Source organism: Gorilla gorilla, chromosome 18, assembly GCF_029281585.2.
Source record: "Gorilla gorilla gorilla isolate KB3781 chromosome 18, NHGRI_mGorGor1-v2.1_pri, whole genome shotgun sequence".
Taxonomy (NCBI): Eukaryota; Metazoa; Chordata; class Mammalia; order Primates; family Hominidae; genus Gorilla; species Gorilla gorilla.
Genome location: NC_073242.2, coordinates 99603920 through 99623249, shown reverse-complemented (window position 1 = coordinate 99623249; position 19330 = coordinate 99603920). Strand labels below are relative to the sequence as shown.

Sequence of the window (19330 nt, the reverse complement as noted above, 5' to 3'; positions counted from 1 at the left end):
CTGCCATAGAAGAGAATAAAGATTACACTGAAGTCAAGATCTGCTGGGCAGGGCGGTCATGTTAACAGTGCCACATAGCTTAAATGAAAAGACAAGCTCAGAATCCAAATTCTTGGCTCAAGGTATGGTTAGAAAACCTGAGTGTGCCTGGCCAAAATGGCGAAACCCCGTCTCTACTAAAAATACAGAAATTAGCCAGGTGTGGTGGCGGGTGCCTGTAATCCCAGGTACTTGGGAGGCTGAGGCAGGAGAATTGCTTATATCCAGGAGGCGGAGGTTACAGTGAGCTGAGATCACACCACTGCACTCCAGCCTGGGCGACAGAGTGAGACTTTGTCTCAAAAAAAAAAAAAAACAAAAAAAAAAACACCAAAACTCAAATGTGTTATTTTGCAGCTGAGAGAGCAGAAAAAACTGAAAACTTGATCCAATGGTTACAGAATGACCAAGGGGACCCACACCTTAAAAGGCCTTTATTTGGGAAAGAGTGAAATGTGGAGACCAGAGGCTATGAAAATTAGGCTGTGTGGAAAGATAGGGAAGCCTTAGGTACCTAGCCCCTCCCCTCCCCACCACCCTTGCCAGCCAAAGCTTCCTCTTTGTCACCCTGAAGATCCTAGTAGCAGGAACTCCCTTGCGGGCAGTTAGGTGTTCTATGTAGCTGAGGTATGGCCTGCAGCGACGGGTGAGTCTGTTTCTACACTGCTATAAAGAAACATCCAAGGTTGGGTGCGGTGGCTCATGCCTGTAATCCCAGCACTTTGGGAGGCCGAGGTGGGCGGATCACCTGAGGCTTGGAGCACGAGACCAGCCTGACCAACATAATGAAACCCCCTCTCTACTAAAAATACAAAACTAGCTGGGTGTGGTGGTTCACGCCTGTAATCCCAGCTACTTGGGAGGCTGAGGCAGGAGAATAGCTTCAACCCGAGAGGCAGAGGTTGCAAAGAGCCGAGATCACGCCATTGCACTCCAACCTGGGCAACAAGAGCAAATCTCCATCTCAAAAAAACAAACACCGAGACTGGGTAACTTATAAAGAAGTTTAATTGACTCACAGTTCCACACGGCTGGGGAGGCTTCAGGAAACTTACAACCATGGAGGTAGGGGAAAGCAGACACCTTCTCCACAGGACAGTTACGAGGATCTAAGCACGAGAAAGAGGAACTGCCACGCTTTAAAACCATCAGATCTTGTGAGAACTCACTCACTGTCACGAGCACAGCATGGGGGAAACTGCCCCCATGATGCAAGTACCTCCACCTGGTCCATCCCTCAACCCGTGGGGATTGTAATTCGAGATGAGATCTGGGTGGGGACACAAAGCCTAACCATATGGGTGGGACGGATGGCAGTTATTTCCAGGGTGGGCTGTAGCCTCTTCCTCCAACCTACATCTCCTGTTTCCCAAGCTGGTAACCTGGATGCCCTGGGTGACCTAAGAAGCCATGTGCTAAAGATGTCAGGACCTCAGTCGGCCAGGGTTCCCCCTTCCCCATTTCAGTTGAGGGAGGAAGAGCCTTTCAAGAGCGAGAGCTAGCCAGCAGCTAGCATTTCCCTATGTAACACACCCTGTAATGACCCTGCCCCGAAGGAATCTCCTTATAAGCCCTACCCCTCATTTTCTCCAGAATTAAATAACAAGTCACATCCCCGCAGGCCCCAGGGGCCAAATCTAGGAGGGTACTGAATCATCAAAAAACTCCACAGGGGAAGATACTGAATCACCAAAAGAAACTAAAGATTTTGCTAATTGATATTGGCTTACTCACAGTACATGGTTGGCTAAAAAATTTTTTTAATTGATATTGGCAAAACTCTGGGAAGCTGATCTGAGAATGAATTCTGAGGGTGCAGGACGGGCGAGGGAGGAAGGGGATGCTAGATAGGGATGAATGTACCGATATGGAGGATTCCACAGGGACAGCTTGAGAAGCTGGGATTACAGGCGTGAGCCACAGCGATAATGTAGTACTTTCAATGCTGAAATCAGGACAGTGCCAGGCAAACTCGGACAATTGGTCAACCTAGCTGTTAAGTAACTAACTTGCTCTAAATCACAGTTATTAAGCGGCAGGGCCTGTATTCAAATGCAGGTGGGCTGACTTCAGATTCAAATTGTTTGCTTTTGCCAGTGGTTCTCAATCTTGAGCATGCAAACCTGGAGGCCTTGTTAAAATTCAGATAGCCCCATCTTCAGGGTCTCCAATTCAGTAGGTTGGGGCGGCCGAGAATTTGCCTAACCAGCTCCCTGGTGATGCTGAGGCTGCTGGACTGGGAAGACTGGGAACCAACTGAGAAGACCTTTGTATTTGGCTTTCTCACCTCCAGATAAGGACTTTTTAACTTTTATTTTGTGAGACAAGGTCTCAATCTCTCACTCACGCTGAAATACAGCTTATGATCATGGTTCACTGCAACCTCAAACTCTTGGGCTCAAGCAATCCCCTGCCTCAGCAATATGAATAAACATATTGGAGGCCAGGTGTGAGACTCCACCTCAAAAAAAAAAAAGTAAAGGAATAGGGCTGGGCACGGTGGCTCACGCCTATAATCCCAGCACTTTGGGAGGCCAAGGCGGGCAGATCATCTGAGGACAGGAGTTCGAGACCACCCTGGCCATCGTGGTGAAACCCCGTCTCTATTAAAATTACAAAAAAAAAAAAAGCCGTCATGGTGGTGGGCACCTGTAGTCCCAGCCACTCGAAAGCTGAGGCAGGAGAATCGCTTGAACCCAGGAGAAGGAGATTGCAGTGAGCCGAGATCACGCCACTGCACTCCAGCCTGAGCAAAAGCAAGACTCCCTCTCAAAAAAAAAAAGTAAAGAAATAAAACAACGGCTACTCCATAGAGCAGCCCCGAGGGCTGCTGGTTGCTCATTTTTATGGTTATTTATTGATTATATGCTAAAGAAGGGGTGGATTATTCATGCCTCCCCTTTTTATACCATATACGGTAACATTCTGGCGTTGCCACGGCATTTGTAAGCTGTCTTGGCGCTGGTGGGAGTGTAGCAGTGAGGACGACCAGAGGTCATTCGCATCACCATCTTGGTTTTGGTGGGTTTTGGCCGCGGCTTCTTTACTGCTTGTGCCGACCTCTCATCTCATCCTGTGACTTAGAATGCCTCAACCGCCTGGGAACACAGCCCAGTAGGTCTCAGCCTCATTTTACCAAGCGCCTACTCAAGATGGAGTTGCTCTGGTTCAAAGGCCTCTAACAGAAGCTAAACACAGGTGGGGGCTTTCAAAGAAGCAGATCCAATGCCCACTGCCCTTCTTCACTCCCCTAATAGATGTAGGGCACCATGGACTTTTACAGACTGAGGGACATACTCTGGATGAGAATAGTTTACCCTATCAAGGAAAAGTAAGTTCCCCAGATGAAACGCCACAGATAACAGGCATACTGTAAGTCAGGCTTTGTACCTTTTCCAAAACTCACTACAGGGTTCCCCTTTGAGGTGCAGAATCTTGTATCAAAATAATCACGATTCCTTTGCCAAGGCCTTTTGATGTCATGGTCCGTGTTTTTCTCCGGATCGTTGGGCATGCGGAGGCAGGAGGAGAGCCTGGCAGAGTGAATGACAAACGCAAGGGAGGCTGCAGAGGGCAGGGAGTGAGGGCGGCCCAGGGCCCAGCCCGGCGGGAGCCGCGGAAGAGAAGGACCAGCCAGCCAAGGGCGGGCGGCTCCAGAGGAGGCCCGGGATTCCCCAGTTTCCCAGCCTCTTCCACCCCACGCGGATCCCTGCCCTGACGCTGATTCAGGGGGTCAAAGCCTCGGGCAGGGCGGACCGCGGCGGTGACTGGAGGCGCCCCAGTTTCTCTGGGTGTGGCCTGCGGACCCCCTCGGGAGCAGGTCGTCCCGCACCAGTGTCTGCCCCCGGCCCCCAGGGACACCTGCACCCGCCCCACTCACGACGGCGCGTCAGGTCCCCAACCAGGCGTGGGGCGGGGTGGGAAGGTCTCGGCTCGGCCGCCCCGCCTGTGCTGTCCCCACCGCCCCCCGGCCTCGGGCAGCGCGCGCCCGGGTCACCCGCCTCCCGCGGGCATGCGCAGGGCGGCCCCTCCGGGCGCTGCGGCCGCGGCCCGGCCAAGGGGCAGGTCCCGGGTCCGGGAGGAAGAGGCGCGGCTGCTGGCTGACCCGGGAACCAGACCGAGCTGGAGAGCTGGCCCTCCCGTCTCCCACCGGGCAGGAAGGCCTGGCGCTCGCAGGCGACCTTGCGCCAGTGCCCGGGCAGGGATCAGGGGGCTCAGCGCCTTCGCGGGAGGTAGAGAGAGCTGGGGGCATCTGTGTGATCACCCCGCGTAGGTCCGCGCTGAGCCAGGACACAGAACAACTGCCCGCGCCCGGTTAGACAGGCGAAGCCCTGGGAAGCAGTGGGAGAGGGAAAGACTGGGCCGGCGCGGGGCCGCATATGCCTGTAACCCCAGCACTTTGGGAGGCCCAGGATGGCGGATCGCTTGAGCACAGGAGTTCGAGACCAGCCTGAGCAACATGGTGCAACCCCGTCCCTACAAAAAATAGCGGGGCGTGGTGGTGCGGACCTGTGGTTCCAGCTACTTGGGAGGCTGAGGCAGGAGGATCGCTTGAGCCTGGGAGTTGGAGGCTGCAGTGAACCCTGATTGCACCCCTGCACTCCAGCCTGTACGACAAAGCGAGGCTCTGTCTCAAAAAAAAAAAAAAAAATAGGGCCGGGCGCGGTGGCTCACGCCTGTAATCCCAGCACTTTGGGAGGCCGAGGCGGGTGGATCACGAGGTCGGGAGATCGATACCATCCTGGGTAACACGGTGAAACCCCTTCTCTACTAAAAATACAAAAAAAAAAAATTAGCCGGGCGTGGTGGCGGGCGTCTGTAGTCCCAGCTACTCGGGAGGCTGAGGCAGGAGAATGGCGTGAACCTGGGAGGCGGAGCTTGCAGTGAGCCGAGATCGTGCCACTGCACTCCAGCCTGGGCGACAGAGCGAGACTCCGTCTCAAAAAAAAAAAAAAAAAGAAAAGAAAAATAAATAAATAAATGACAGCCAGACTCACTGGGTTTGACTCCCACCAGTATGATCTTATGCAAGTTACTCAATCTCTCTGCCTTCATTTCTTCCGCTGTAAACTGGGATAGTGATAACCCCTTGTGGGTGATGTCTGAGGAGCTGGGTGAGGGAGCGGGACTGCACAGGCTCTGACTACCATTGGCCCTGGTGCGATGACACCCCGCCGGTGGGGGCAACACACACGCGTCGTCTCCCAGACATTCAGAGCAACTTCTATTAATACCCTGCCTGCCTGGGCCCCAGCCATGAGAACTGCCCCTCACTGAGGCAGAGTCTGGTCTTCCTCTTCTTGGGGAGACCCAGAACTTCCAGAGAGTGTCCTGGACCATGAAGGTGACCAGGAAAGGGAATAGGTGGGTGGAGGCCGCTGCAGTGAAGCCTCAGGCCCCCTCTGGTCTCTCCAGGGTCATCCTGGATCATCTGAATTTCCCTTTGACATGAGCATGCACAGGTTCAGCTGATTCATAATTTAATACCCTGTGGGGTTCATGCCACAGGGAAGCTCCGCTGCCCCACAGGGTCTGAGCCAGGTGGAAGAGAGCAGCCTTTTTGGACCATTGGCGGGGTCCTCTCCTTCGGCATCTAATTGAAGCCCATCTTCCCAATCAAAAGCAGGCGAAGGGCCCCAGCTTCTTCTAACACTCACTCCCTGGCCCTCACTGGCCTCCCTGCCTCTCTCTGCCCAACTTCTGGCATTGTGCAAGGTCTGAGACCTGTTTGGACATGAGGCATGTGGTCTTAACCTGGCCCTTGTTCCAGACAGGTGGGCAGACAGGTAACCAGAGCCGGTGCTCCCAGGGCAGGCGAGGGAGCCATGTGGTCAGGCCTCAGGACCCTGGGCCCCACCGGGAGATGTGCTCCTGGGCTGGAAGGAAGCAGAAGAGAGCAGGGCTCGATGGCAGCCCAGGCAGTCCCAAGATGGCAGCCCTGCTGCACTCGGTCTGGAAGTGCCCATGGCCGTGGTCCCTGTGGCGCTCCAGGCCTTCCTAGCAGAGGCTGCTGGGAGCTGGTGCCATGCTAGGTTTTGCCTCTGCCTCCACCACAGTTCATGGGGCTCCCAGGAACACCAACAAACCCAACAGGTTCCCAGGCAGCAGCTTTCATGACAGGAGAGGGTCCTTGGAGAAATCCCCTGCAGAGCTGTAGCTCTAGTCCTTCCTGCATGGCCTTGCTGTATGAAGCTGGGCCCGTCGTTGCCCCTCTGGGCTCAGGAGCCCACAGGTACAAGGCCATCAACAGGGCATCCTCTATGGCCCCGTGTGCCCAGACCCACTCTGAACCTGCCACCTAGATACCCTTGCAGGCTGGACCGGGTCAGCAGCACCCCCAGGGTCAGGGATCAGAGAAGGGGAGCCTCAGGAAGTCCCTCACCAAACTGGCAGATGTAACGGTTTCGGGTTTTGCAGCGCTGGTCGTTCCAGTTGAAGGCAGCTGAAGCCTGCAGCTCCACGCAGTTGCCAAACCTATAGGCCAGGGTGTGGTGCTCAGGAGGCAAGAGTGAAGTCAGGGATCCGGGAGAGGCCTAAGCCCTCCACCCATCAGGACCCTGCATCTCAGCGGCTCCAGTGCCCCCACCTGCCGATGGGGCTGCTGGGAGACAGGCCCGCCCCAAGCCCCCAGCCCTGTTCCACTTCTCAGGGAAGCCCCTTCCTGGGGTAACAGCTCTGCCTACCCCATGGCAGCACTCAGCCACACCAGCCTGTGGGGATGGTGGGGACTGGAATAGACAGCCCACTTGAGAGGTACACCTGGGAACCCAACAAGGCCCAGACTTCCTCCAGGCAACAGGCCAGGGGCACAGGCCGGCTGTTGGCAAGGAGGGCTGGCTGAAATCGCTGGAGCCCTTGGTGGCCTTGCAGCTGGACCACCTCCACCCTGGCCCTGGGCATTGCTGGGCTTTGAAGAGCAGGGTGGGGCCACATGACCAGAGGGTTCTTGCTACAGGATGGCTGGTGGGTCTGCAGGTGCAGGGTTGTATTGTGAATGAGTGCAGGTGGGTGACAGCTAAGGAATGCTGGCATCAGTGTAACTGATGCAGGCAGAGGGCATGCAGAGGGAGGGGTGAGTGGATGAGAATTGGAGGGATGGAGTCACAGCCAGGGGACACTGGGGATGGACAGATGGATGGAGGCTTCCTGGGTCCCTCTCTCCCCCATGTGACGTGCCTTCTGGCTTGCATCTCCCTCACCCCACCACCGGCCCACACCAGCTGTGCCCACAACTCTCTGGCACCTGGGCAGGCACCAGGGAAGGATCAGACCCTCAAAGGGCCCAGCCAGGCAGCGGGATGGGGGGCTCCACCAGGCAGGCCCAAGTGAGAAGGAGGCCCAGGGGAGGGAGGCACCCCACACTTACCCGTGGTTGTCAGGCTGCCCAAAGGCAAAACTGGTGAAGGCCTGGTGCTCCCCTGTGGCCCAGCGGAAGGAGTCCTTGGCGGTCTTGTAGGTGAGCCCTGGGCCGGGGTAGTCAAGGTTGGCCCACTCAGACCCTGGAGTCTGCTGCCAGCTGCCTTTCTGGCCCCTCTTCCCAGCGCTGGCAGCCCCCATGTGCTCCCTACCTGGGCCCTCCCCGGGAAAGGGGGTGAGCAGCTGGCCCCGCTCTGGGCTCCAGGCCCTCAACACACCCTTGCCATCTGCTGGCAGCCGCCATGGCCCAGGGTTCCTGCAGCAGGGTGGGGCATCACAACCCCTTACTCGCCATACCCCCAATCAGCTGGGCACTCACCGATCCAGAAGTTCGTGGTCTCGAAGTCACTGTCAATCACCTCGTTGGTGGTCTCCAGGCGGCCCAGATAGAAGGCGAGGATGTCCTGCACTTTCTGGCTCTTGATCTGGGCCAGCACCCCGCCTTTCCTCTGTAACCCCACCCTGGGTCACACAGGCAAGGCTCCCAGAGCCCAGGCTGCCCCTTCCTGCCACCCCTGCCCATGGCCTAAGATGCCACGTGTGTGTGCTGGCCGGGCTATCATCACCCCCAGCCCGCACAGCCTCCCTTCCAAGAGCAGGGGTCCCTTCTGCTCCCGTCTGCTTCTCTTCTCCCTGTGCACAGGGGCGCGACCAGCAGCCCACGAGCCCAGGCAAGGTCTGGCCCCTGAGGAGGTTCTGTTTCACCTGCACAGTGTCTTAAATATATCCAAGTTGATTGCCAACCCCAGTAATTAATTGTGGTTTCGAGAGTTGCCAGTGGAAGTCTGGGTTGCTGGTTTTCTTGAACAACCCCGAGCTCTGGCCACCCTGACCTTGCATTCCTGCAAGGAAACCAGTGGCTGGAACTCCCTTAGATGGAGGTTGGTCTTGACCTTGGCCCCTCAGGTCAATAAGTGACCTCCTGGCTTCTATGAGCCTTGGGGTCCATGACCCCTGCTTTACGCTGATGAATAGGGTGAGGTCAGAGACATTGAAGGAACCACTCTCACTCCAGGGTCCCTGCATTAAGACCCTCACTTGAGGCCCTAGGGGGTTCCTAGGAAGCTAGGGGTGACTGTCACCTGACATTTCATCCTGGCTCTGTAATAGGTGTCTGCCTCTGAAGACACCATGAAGCAGTCTCCGTCGATCCTCAGGTCACAGGTGTGGAAGGGAAAATGCACCTTGGCTGGGGTAGGGGAGCCTGAGTTTGTGTGTGGACTTCAGAATCCCTGCCCTTTCCCCTGCCCTGCCGGGGAGCTAAGCTCAGGGTACCCCTTCCTCTGGCCACCTGCTCCAAAAGAGTGGGTGGGAGGGTCAGGAGCGAGCTGGTAAGTTGGAATATCGAGCTTGCTCTCTCTCAAAAGAAAAAAAAATCCATGGTTTATAGCATTTGCCAATTTCTTTGGTGTAAATATCCATGCTGTGGCCAGTTTCAAGATCTCAATGTGTTGTCACTGAATGAGTTGGAAAGAGAGACACACAGCGGGCTCCTGGGAGCTGATGCCCCATTGAAGGGGGGTCTTGAGAGGAGCTGGCTCTTTGGGGGCCCTGGGGCAGGACTCACTGGCACACTGGGCTCCCCCGTAGCCGATGTCACAGACGCACGAGCACTCCTCCTCCCGGAACCGGCCGTGCACACACTGCAGGCTGCACCTCACTGCCAGGGCAGGGCAGTGGGGCAGAGGCTCAGCCCCCAGCCTTCTGGACCCCACACTGCCCCCCAAAGGCCTCGAACATCCAGGGAATGCCAACCACAGCAAGAATACCCCTCCCAGAGAGAGAACCCACCAAGGCTTCCGATTGCTGGCACGCCTGGTGTCTTTGGTTTGGTCCCCATTGCAGAGTGAGGCATATTGGAGTTTGGGAGGTGACCTGCCCATGGTCACAGAGTGGGTTAGGGTAGAGGGGCAGTAGGGCAAGAATCCACTTCTGGGTCCTAATTCTGTCCTCCTCCCAGAGCCTAAGGGGCTGAACCTGATTTCACTTTGAATCTCCTGCACAGCTCAGGGTCTGGCAAACAGCTAGTGCTCAGTGAATGCTTGTTGAAAGAATGTATGCAGTGGGCAGACTCAGGGAGTACACAGTCAGCACCTCTGACACCCTTGAGACTCTCAGGAAGTGTAGCAGCCCTAGGACCTGCCACGAGAGCAGGGCTGGGCACACCCAGGCTCCAGTGCCCTCACCTTGGCAGTATCTGCCCGTGTAGCCAGGGGGACAGTGGCAGTGGCAGGTGCTGATGTTGAGACGTCCATGGTTCTGGCAGCTCATGAGACAAGGATTCCTGGGGACCTCTGGTCAGAGGAGGAGGGGACTCTGAGAAAAGGGTCTCCTCCCAGCAGGCCGGGCAGGAGCCTCCCTGGGTGCTAAGGGCCAGGACTTCTGGGACAGCCCAGTAGGATGCTACCACCCCCACCCCAGGGTCAGCAGACTGAGCCCTCATGCACTCACCACAGAGCCCCCCTGCATGGTCCCAGGCTTTGAAGCAGCCTGAGACACTGGCTGTGCAGAGCGAACACCAGGCACCCTTCTTATAGGGGACGATTGTCTTCCCGTTGACCTCCCAGTTGCCTCTGTGAGAACGAGCAGGCACCACAGGGTGTGGGAGGGCCTGGCCTTGGGCAAGGCAGTGGCAGGGCCCTGCTGCCTGCCCCCCTGGCCCCTTCAGCTCCTGCGGCCAGGCCAGGGAGTCAGGGAGCTGGGTGAGATAGGGAGATTCCCTGGGAGAGAAGAGATGGCCTCCAAACCAATCCTGGACAAACTCCCTGATACCAGAACCAGTATCCAGGAAGGGACATCCGCAGAGCAGCACCTTCTGCATGGCCAGAATCTTTAGCACCCTCTGCCTTTCCTCTCCTCCCCTCTCCCACCAAGGGTGCAGAGCAAGGCATCAGGGACTTTACTTTCGGGTGGATGGGTGGGAATCTCACCCTCGGTGAAAGCACCCCTCCCTGTCTCCCAGACATCCCAGCAGAGGGTGTAGCAGGGCTTACCCGGGGGAGTAGGCACAGACAAAGGCTTCTATCGCTGCCTGGCCTGCAGAGCACAGGTGCCGCCCACAGCCCAGCTGGGTTGAGGTGGCCCACACGAGCTACAGGAGACACAGGGGATCAGAAACCCTATTGTGAACCACCCCTGGGGAGGGGGACACAGCTTTCACTATCATCCAGGCGAACAGAGGGCTCCCTTACCTCCTCGAGGGCTCAGGAGCAGCAGCTGTCCTGGGCAGGGGTAGAAACATGGGTGGGAATAGTTCAGGAAGGCTTATTTATTTATTTATTTATTTATTTATTTTTGAGATGGAGTTTTGATCTTGTTGCCCAGGCTGGAGTGCAATGGCCCGATCTTGGCTCACCACAACCTCTACCTCCTGGGTTCATGTGATTCTCCTGCCTCAGCCTCCCGAGTAGCTAGGATTACAGGTGACTGCCACCATGCCTGGTTAATTTTTTTGTATTTTTAATAGAGATAGGGCTTCTCCATGTTGGTCAGGCTGGTCTTGAACTCCTGACCTCAGGTGAACTGCTTGCCTCGGCCTCCCAAAGTGCTGGGATTATAGGTGAGAGCCACCATGCCTGGCCTAGGAAGGCTTTCTTAGTTGAGAGGGGGATGGAGAGGGGAGGTATCTGAAATGAGGGGAGATTGTTGATGGGTGGAGGGGAGTAGCCAAAAAAAGACTGGAACATCAAGGGCCTTGTGACTGCATGGTGACCACAACCATTCATTTCGTGCACTAGGCCACTCCTTTAAATGTGACTCTGCAGCTTTTTGCAGCAAAGAGAGGTGTCTCTTTCCTTGCTCCTTGAATCTGGCTGGCTCTGTAACTGGTTTGGCCACCAGAATGACAGAGAAGTGATACTGAGCCAATTTTGAACCTAGGCCTTAAGAGACCTTGCCATTTCCACTCATTCTCATAGAACCATGCTCAGTCACCACATGAACAAACTCAGTATAGCCTGGTGGAGTTTGGAAGGCCTCATGGAACAGAGATGAACCATTAGAGGCCTTTTTGCACAGCCAGCTCCCAGCCGGCCCCCTAGTTGATTGCAGGTGTATGAGTGGGCCCAGCCAAGACCAGAAAATCTCCCTGCTGAGCCCAACCCAAGTGGCTGACCTGCAGAATCGTAAGCTGCTAAATTTTGGGGTAGTATGTCATGCAATAAAAGCTAATGGATACAGGTCTGCAAACCAGTTTAAAGTCTTAGAATTAGCAACAGCTTGGAAATAGCACAAATGGTCAATATATAAGAAGAGTGAAACAAACTCTCCAGTAGAGACTATAAATGACATGTACAAGACTGGCTTGTAGCAGGCAGATGTGAACATGTGATCATATACATGTATCCAACACTTAAAGAATATGTATCATTTTTAGGAATGCATGGGACTTTTGCAAACCACAAAGGAGGACCACACATTAGACCACTAAGCAAGTTTCAACAAATAGCAAAGAATCAGCACATCCTACAGGCCACATTCTATGAATTCAATGCAATGAAATTTAAAGTAAATAATTTACAAGTAAATAGAGAAGATAACATAGTTTAGAAACTTAAAGATACACTTCCAAATCTAAAACAACATCATGGCCAGGTGTGGTGGTTCACATCTGTAATCCCAGCACTTTGGGAGGCTGAGTTGGGTGGATCATGTGAGTTCAGAAGTTCAAGATCAGCCTGGCCAACATGGCAAAACCCCGTCTCTATTACAAATACAAAAAATTAGCCAGGCATGGTGGCACACACCTGTAGTCCCAGCTACTCTGGACCTGAGGTGAGAAGATCACCTGAGCCCAGGAAATTGAGGCTGCAGTGAGCTGAGATTGCACCACTGCACTCCAGCCTGGGTGACAGAGCCAGACCCTGTCTCAAAACAAACAAAAACAACATCATGATTGGAAATAGAAAAAACATCAAAACTTATTGGATGCAGCTGAAATCATTTAAAGGGAAATTTATAGCTTTAAATGTATATAGTAGAAACAAAAAAAGATTTAAAATTAATGATCTAAACATTCACATCAAGAAAATTAGAAACAATAATAGAGGCTGGGCATGGTGGCTCAAGCCTGTAATCCCAACAGTTTGGGAGGCCAAGGCAGGTGGATTACCTGACGTCAGGAGTACTAAAAATACAAAAATTAGCCAGGTGTGGTGGCAGGCACCTGTAATCCCAGCTACTCAGGAGGCTGATGCAGGAGAATCTCTTGAACTGGGGAGGCGGAGGTTGTAGTGAGCTGTGATCGCACCACTGCACTCTGGCCTGGGCAACAGAGCAAGACTCTGAATCAAAAAAACAAAAACAAAAACAAAACAAACAAAAAACAACCACCAACAACAAAACAGAGTTAGGTTTTTCACACCTTTGAGTCTGACAAAACTTAAGGAGCCAAGGCTGGGCACGGTGGCTCACACCTGTAATCCCAGCACTCTGGGAGGCCGAAGCAGGCAGATCATGAGGTCAGGAGGTCAAGACCACCCTGGCTAATATGGTGAAACCCTGCCTCTACTAAACAAAATACAAAAAAATAGCCGGGTGTGGTGGCGTGTGCCTGCAGTCCCAGCTACTAGGGAGGCTGAGGCAGGAGAATGGTGTGAACCCAGGAGGCGGAGCTTGCAGTGAGCCGAGATCGCACCACTGCACAGTAGCCTGCGCGACAGAGCAAGACTCCGTCTCAAAAAAAAATAAATAAATAAAATTAAGGAGCCAGAAGATCTTCGGGAAGTGGGAACTGGTTTGCTGGTCTGCACAGTTGGTGTAAGCACTTTGGCAACACCTAGTTGTAGGGGCACATGTTCTTTTTTTTTCTGAGCCAGGGTTTTACTCCTGCTGCCCAGGCTGGAGTGCAATGGCACAATCTCAGCTCACTGCAATCTTCACCTCCCAGACTCGAGCAATTCTCCTACCTCAGCCTCCCAAGTAGCTGGAACTACAGGTGCACACCATCACACCTGGGTAATTTATGTGTTTTTTTGTAGAGGCAGGTTTTTGCCATGTGGCCCAGGCTGGTCTCGAACTCCCGGGCTCAGGTAATCCTGCCACCTTGGCCTCCCAAAGTGCTGGGATTACAGGCGTGAGCCACCGCACCCAGCCTTGTGTAATATTTAAACATGCGCAACCCACTTGCACAGGTAGGAGAGGTATTAAATATTTCCTGGAATTTTGCTTGTGTTTTTCAGCGCATCTGAAGAGCGCCAGGTGTGTGTAGAAAACCCTCAACAAATATTTGTTGAATGAAGAGAAAAAATGGAAACTTGCTTGGCAGTGATGCTCCTGAACTTTGGGAAGATTCCCTGCAGGGAGGGACAGCGGGAAAAGGGGAGGAGCAGGGCTTTAGTTTAGTAGCATCTTCTAAACCTAGGTAGTGGGTAAGAGTGGGGCCGTTTTAAATTTATGTTTGAGGCTGGGTGCGGTGTCTCACACGTGTAATCCCAGCACTTTGGGAGGCCCAGGCAGGTGGATCATTTGAGATCAGGAGTTTGAGACCCAGCCTGGCCAACATGGTGAAACCCTATCTCTACTAAAAATACAAAAATTAGGGGGGTGTGGTGGCTCATGCCTGTAGTCCCAGCTACTTGGGAGGCTGAGGCAGGACAGTCACTTGAATCTGGGAGGCAGAGGTTCTAGTGAACTGAGATCAAGCCATTGCACTCCATCCTGAGTGACAGAACAAGACTTCGTCTCAAATAAATAAATAAATACGTTTATGTTTGAAATTATTTATATTTCAGATTGAAAAAAAGTGGCTTAGGCCAGGCATGGTGGCTCACGCCTGTAATCCCAGCACTTTGGGAGGCTGAGGCAGGCAGATCATTTGAGGTCAGGAGTTCGAGACCAGCCTGGCCAACATGGTGAAACCCTGTCTCTACTAAAAATACAAAAAAATGAGCTGGGTGTAGTGGCGCACACCTGTAATCCCAGCTACTTGTGAGGCTGAGGCACAAGAATCGCTTGAATCTAGGAGACGGAGGTTGCAGTGAGCTGAGATCACGCCACTGCACTCCAGCCTGGGGTGACAGAGTGAGACCATGTCTCCAAAAAAAGAAAAAATGTGGCGGGGCACAGTGGCTCACGCCTGTAATCCCAGCACTTTGGGAGGCTGAGGTGGGTGGATCACTTGAGGCCAGGAGTTCAAGACCAACCTGGCCAACATGGTAAAACCCCATCTCTACTAAAAGTATAAAGCCATTAGCCAGGCCTGGTGGCACATGCCTGTAGTCCCAGCTAGTCAGGAGGCTGAAGTACAAGAATCACTTGAACCCAGGAGGCGGAGGTTGCAGTGAGCCGAGATCACGCCACTGCACTCTAGCCTGGGCAACAGAGCAAGACTCCGTATCAAAAAAAAAAAAGTAAAATTAAACCAATTGGAGGAAAAGGAATCCCAACATTTAGGACAAACTGTAGCCTCTTCTGAGATGGCCCAGTGGAAGTCTGTATCTGGGAGCTGGCACACTGGCCTCACCTGCAGCACACTCACCTGCGTGTAGTGGGTGCAGGTGGTGTTGCAGGCACACTCTCCTGCCGCGTGGCTGTACCGCTGCCCCTCTGCAAACCATAGGCTGACCACTTCGACAAAGGACACCAAGCCCGCGGGCAGCAGCTGCATGTTCCAGCCCACTTGCAGGGTGTGCCACGGGCCGGACGCCAGGCTCGGGGTTGGGGTTCCACAGAGGGCTGCCCTGGCTTGAGCCAGTTGGGCCAGGCTGTCATCACTCCAGTCCTGGGGGCAGCACAAACAGACATCTGTGGGAGGCCTTTGACTGCTGGGCCAGGCCTCAAAGATTCAACTCCCCTGCCATCTCTGAGCATCCACCGGGTGCCAGGTCAGGTGGCAAAGAGAGCACTGGATGAGGAGTCCTGCTGGAGGAAGCACTGGTGTTGTCTGATGTCCCTCCAGGAGGAGCCCAGCTCCTCTCAGGACTGAGCCTCCATCTCCAAATCCTGTCATGGGCATCCTTCGGCCCTGCCCAGGCAGTGGGACCCGCTCCTGCTGTCTTTCTCCCATCTGGTCATGTGAGCAGTGCCCACGCGCTGCAGACTGGTTCTGTGTTTGGGCCCTGGCCATTGTCAGAAAGGCTCCACTGCTCCCACCCGGCCATGCTGCCCTCCTGTGATGCAAAAAGCCCTACAGCCACGCCTCTCTGCCCTAGTCTCCTGCCCCCAGGAGCCTGGCCTCATATGCTCCCCACCACGCACAGGTGACCCCGCCCCCTCCCTCTTCTTTTTTTTTTTTGAGACAGAGTCTCACCCTGTCGCCCAGGCTGGAGTGCAGTGGAGAAATCTCGGCTTACTGCAACCTCCGCCTCCCAGGTTCAAGCAATTCTCCTGCCTCAGCCTCCCAAGCAGCTGGGATTACAGCCATGTGACACCACGCCTGGCTAATTTTTGTATTTTTAGTAGAGACGGGGTTTCACCATGTTGGCCATTGCTGGTCTCAAACTGCTGACCTTAGGTGATCTGCTTGTGTCAGCCTCCCAGAGTGCTGGGATTACAGGTGTGAGCCACCGTGCCCAGCCCCCTCCCTCTTCTTAAACAAGGGGCCTGGCAATCACCACCCCTGGGTGACTTGGTGCAGTCCCCTGATCTTCCGAGGCTCCCTGAGCTCATCTGTAAACGGAGCAGGGAGGTGCCTGCAGGATAGGACTCACAAGCACAGAGTGGATGCAGGGAGGGGGGCCCCTCAGGGCTGCACCCCAAGCCAACTTCATCCTGCACTAATGTCCATCGGGGTTTTACCTCTGATGAAGGCTGGGGCCAGGAGCTGGGGGCTCCCCGGGTCCCTCAGCAGCCCTCCACCCCCACAAGACCTTCAGTCTCCACTGTGTCCAAAGAAGGGGTGCCCTGGAGCCCTAGAGGCCCGGAGGGTGCTTGGGGCCGGGCCACGAGGGAGGCTGAGCCATGGAGCTCCATTTGCACCTTTGTGGAAATGAAGTTTTCTAGGACTTTGACAAAAGGGCCCTGGAAAGGGTGCCAGCTGCCAGCCAACGACCACCGCAGCCCCTCCTGGGGTCCCAGGCAGGAGTACCCAACCACGGAGGTCACAGCTGGGAGCACCCCTGGTTGCCCAGGGTCTGAGCCTGAGGAGAGGCAGAGCCACTCAGGGCTGGGAATGGGGGAGAAGCGACCCCCTGCATTTAGCCACCCCACCCCCACCTCCTGGGAAACTGACCCTAGAGTGCTCAAGGTCGCCACCGTGGCCGCCTGCCTTGGAGGAGTTCATGGGAAGCAGCCATGGGGAACCCTCCCGCCCCCACCACCCTGCCCTGGCTCCCTGGCCTGCTAACATGGGCTGGGGCTGCTGGGGTCCCAGACAATGGGGGGCAGCATTTCTGAGCCTCCAGATGACAGTCCCAACCCCGCAGCCCCAGCCGGGCTGGTGGGGAACTCTATAACCCCGACCCCCGGCCCCTGCTGAAAATGTGGAAAATGTGGACGAGTGAGTGAGCAGAGAACATGGGCAAGGCCAGTCCTAGTGGCTCCGATAAGCTCAGGAGGAGGCGCTGGGTCCTTGCCGCACAGAAGCCCCTCCCCAGCCCAGCACGACCTTCTCCCTCCCTGGCCCGGCCGCCCATCCTGCAGGGCTCCTCGTGAAGCTCCCCTTCCCTGGAGGAGGGGATCCGGCTCCTCCTGTGGCTCCTGGTCTCTGTGGCAACAAGATGCCAGGGAAGGCCCAAGGTCCTGCCCTTCAGGCGAGTGGGAGCCAAGGGGCCCGACCTCCTGAACTGAGGGTGGGGGGTTAAGAAACTGCAGAGACCCCCAGCAACCAGGGCCTCCGTCCCTCAGGGGCAAGGTGGCTGGCTGTGCCTGCCCACCCTGGTCAAGTGGAAGGGCACCTGGACAGGCGTGGCCTCCTGAGCCGCCCTCTGGGGTCCGCGCCTCCGGCCACCCCTCTGGCAGAGCCCAGCTGGGTCGGGTACTCACCAGCCTCCGCATGTCAGCCGCAGGGGGCTGGACCCAGCTGCGCAGGCGGTTGTGCAGGGAGAGGAGCAAGAAACTCTCCTTCCTGTTCAGGGCTGGGGTGGAGAGAGAAGGTCAGGCAGCCTGAGGATGGGGGGACCTGAACCCAACACACGGCAAAATAAGCATGTGTCCCCGCCCTTGGAAAACAAGATGGGAGAGGAGTGTGGTGGGTGCAGGGGACGTGGGGCATAGCAATGGAGCGAGGCTGAGAGAGAGACCAGGTACAGCAGGCATGGGCTGAGTGTTGGGGTTGGGGTGGTGGGAGGGAACAGCGGTGGGGGCTGGGTGTAGGGGGGCCAGCCCTGGCTCCCAGCAGGCCCCTGTCTGGGGCTCCTCTGGGCCACTGAGTTTCTCCAGGCCCCAGCCACAGCGTTCCTCGGGCATTCCTCCTTGACCCCAGCCCTGGCCCTCCTTCCTCCTCCTTCCTCCTCCTTCCTCCCCAGTCCAGCGTCCACCCCTCACCGCCCCCGGGCTGTCCCAGGGCTTCCTCATTAAACCACCCGCACAGCCTGGGGCTCAGGCCTGGGACCGGGCTTCCAGAAGTCTCCTAGCACCCACTCCTCAGAGCTCGTAATGGTGCCTCCACCTACCTCCTCACCAGGTGTCCCTACCTCCGGCCATCGGAGCCTGCTCCTGCAGCTGGGGTGGCCACACCTCTGCCCAGGTGGTGCCAAGGAGGGCCAGGAGCACAGCCAGGAGATGCCCCCGGCCAGGGGAGGTCTCTGGATGCAGCATGGGTCTGTTGGGCCCGTCAGGCGCTCCGTGCACAGCCTGGCTCAGCCACCTGGCTTGCTTCTCAGGCTGGATGGAGCTATTCACAATCTCCAGGAGTCAGGCTGGGCCGGTGGACAAAAGAGGGAGGCTGGTGAGTGAGTAATCAGTGTGTCCAAACAGCCTCCTGTTGGCGCTGGCATGAAAAGAGACAACTCCGGGGGATGCCTGCCTGCTCCGGCCTCAGCCTGGCCAGCCCGCCCCCGACAGCAGGCAGAGTGGCGTGCACTGACCCGCAGCCCCTGCTAATCATTGTGGGATTATTAGCACCCTTGGGGAGCCCCCAGAGACCCCGCTGATTGGCCCGCAGACATTCCAGTGCTGCAGATTAGTGACCGATGGCCGTGTCCTGGCTGGGACAGTGTCCTCCGAGCCCACTGATGGCTTCCGCTCCCCAGCCCCGGGCCCTGGGAGGAGGACCTCGGCTGTGGTCCTTCTGGTGAGCAGGAACTGGGCAAGACCCCAGGGGAGTTCTTTCCTTTCTTGGGAAGCTCGTCCCAACCCCCCAGCCATGAATTAAACATAGGCAAGAGGTAACCGCACACCAGAGGGGTGCAATCTGTGGGCTCAAAGGGGGGTGGGCTGAGGCCGCACCTGCACGAGGAAAAGGGTGCCTTAGGAAAGTCTGTCTGGGCAGGGTCAGGGGCTGGGCCCAGCCCCGGTGCCCAACACCCTCACCCACGTGACTACAGGCCAGGGGGGAGTGAGGCAGGAGGAGTCAAAGCAGGCGGGGACCAGAGCACGTGATGCCCTGGGCTGACTCCAGTCCTGCTGGGATCACATCCGCCTCTAGAAAAACAGGCGGCATAGCAGGTGGGCAGCACGTTGCCATGATGTGCCGTGGCCCAGCCGTGGGTGGCGTGATCCCACCAGAGTGAGCTGGAGCAGATCTGCACCATGGGCCAAGTTTCTCAGAAAATACATGGCTTCCTGCGGGCTGCAGCCTAATGCCCACGTTCCTCTCGGGGCAGACCAAAGGTTATTCAACCAGGGCAAAGGACAGCCTTGCAAACCAACTACGTCCTCCTTCTGGAGTTTGTGTGACCCCTGGCCCCTGAGCCCACACCCTCTCGGAGCAGGGTTCCAACTCCGTGGAAGCTCTGCTGAGATGCAGGTAGGGTTGGCTTTCCTGGGGAAACACCAG

At 55.9% G+C, this 19330-nt stretch overlaps 1 protein-coding gene across 4 annotated transcripts; it reads right to left on the bottom strand.

The window, feature by feature from the left end:
* Positions 1-369: 369 nt before the first annotated feature.
* Positions 370-18831, bottom strand: LOC101154433 (C-type lectin domain family 18 member A). 4 transcript variants are annotated; one of them, XM_055366347.2, is made up of 14 exons: positions 18781-18831; positions 18027-18251; positions 17377-17468; positions 14933-15175; positions 10449-10546; positions 9907-10028; positions 9642-9749; positions 9023-9115; positions 8538-8644; positions 7775-7904; positions 7406-7502; positions 6422-6513; positions 3430-3572; positions 2878-3137 (listed from the first exon to the last, which is right to left on the bottom strand). In XM_055366347.2, the coding sequence occupies exons 2-13, from the start codon at positions 18148-18150 to the stop codon at positions 3445-3447; spliced, it is 1434 nt and encodes a 477-aa protein (XP_055222322.1). In that variant the 5' UTR covers positions 18151-18251; positions 18781-18831; the 3' UTR covers positions 2878-3137; positions 3430-3444. The 4 variants fall into 4 exon arrangements, with proteins under 4 accessions (XP_055222321.1, XP_055222322.1, XP_055222323.1 ...); XM_055366346.2 differs by lacking the exons at positions 2878-3137; positions 18781-18831 and adding an exon at positions 370-1148 and having other exon boundaries at positions 18027-18398; XM_055366348.2 differs by lacking the exons at positions 2878-3137; positions 3430-3572 and adding an exon at positions 4674-5915.
* Between the last annotated feature and the right edge of the window lie 499 nt (positions 18832-19330).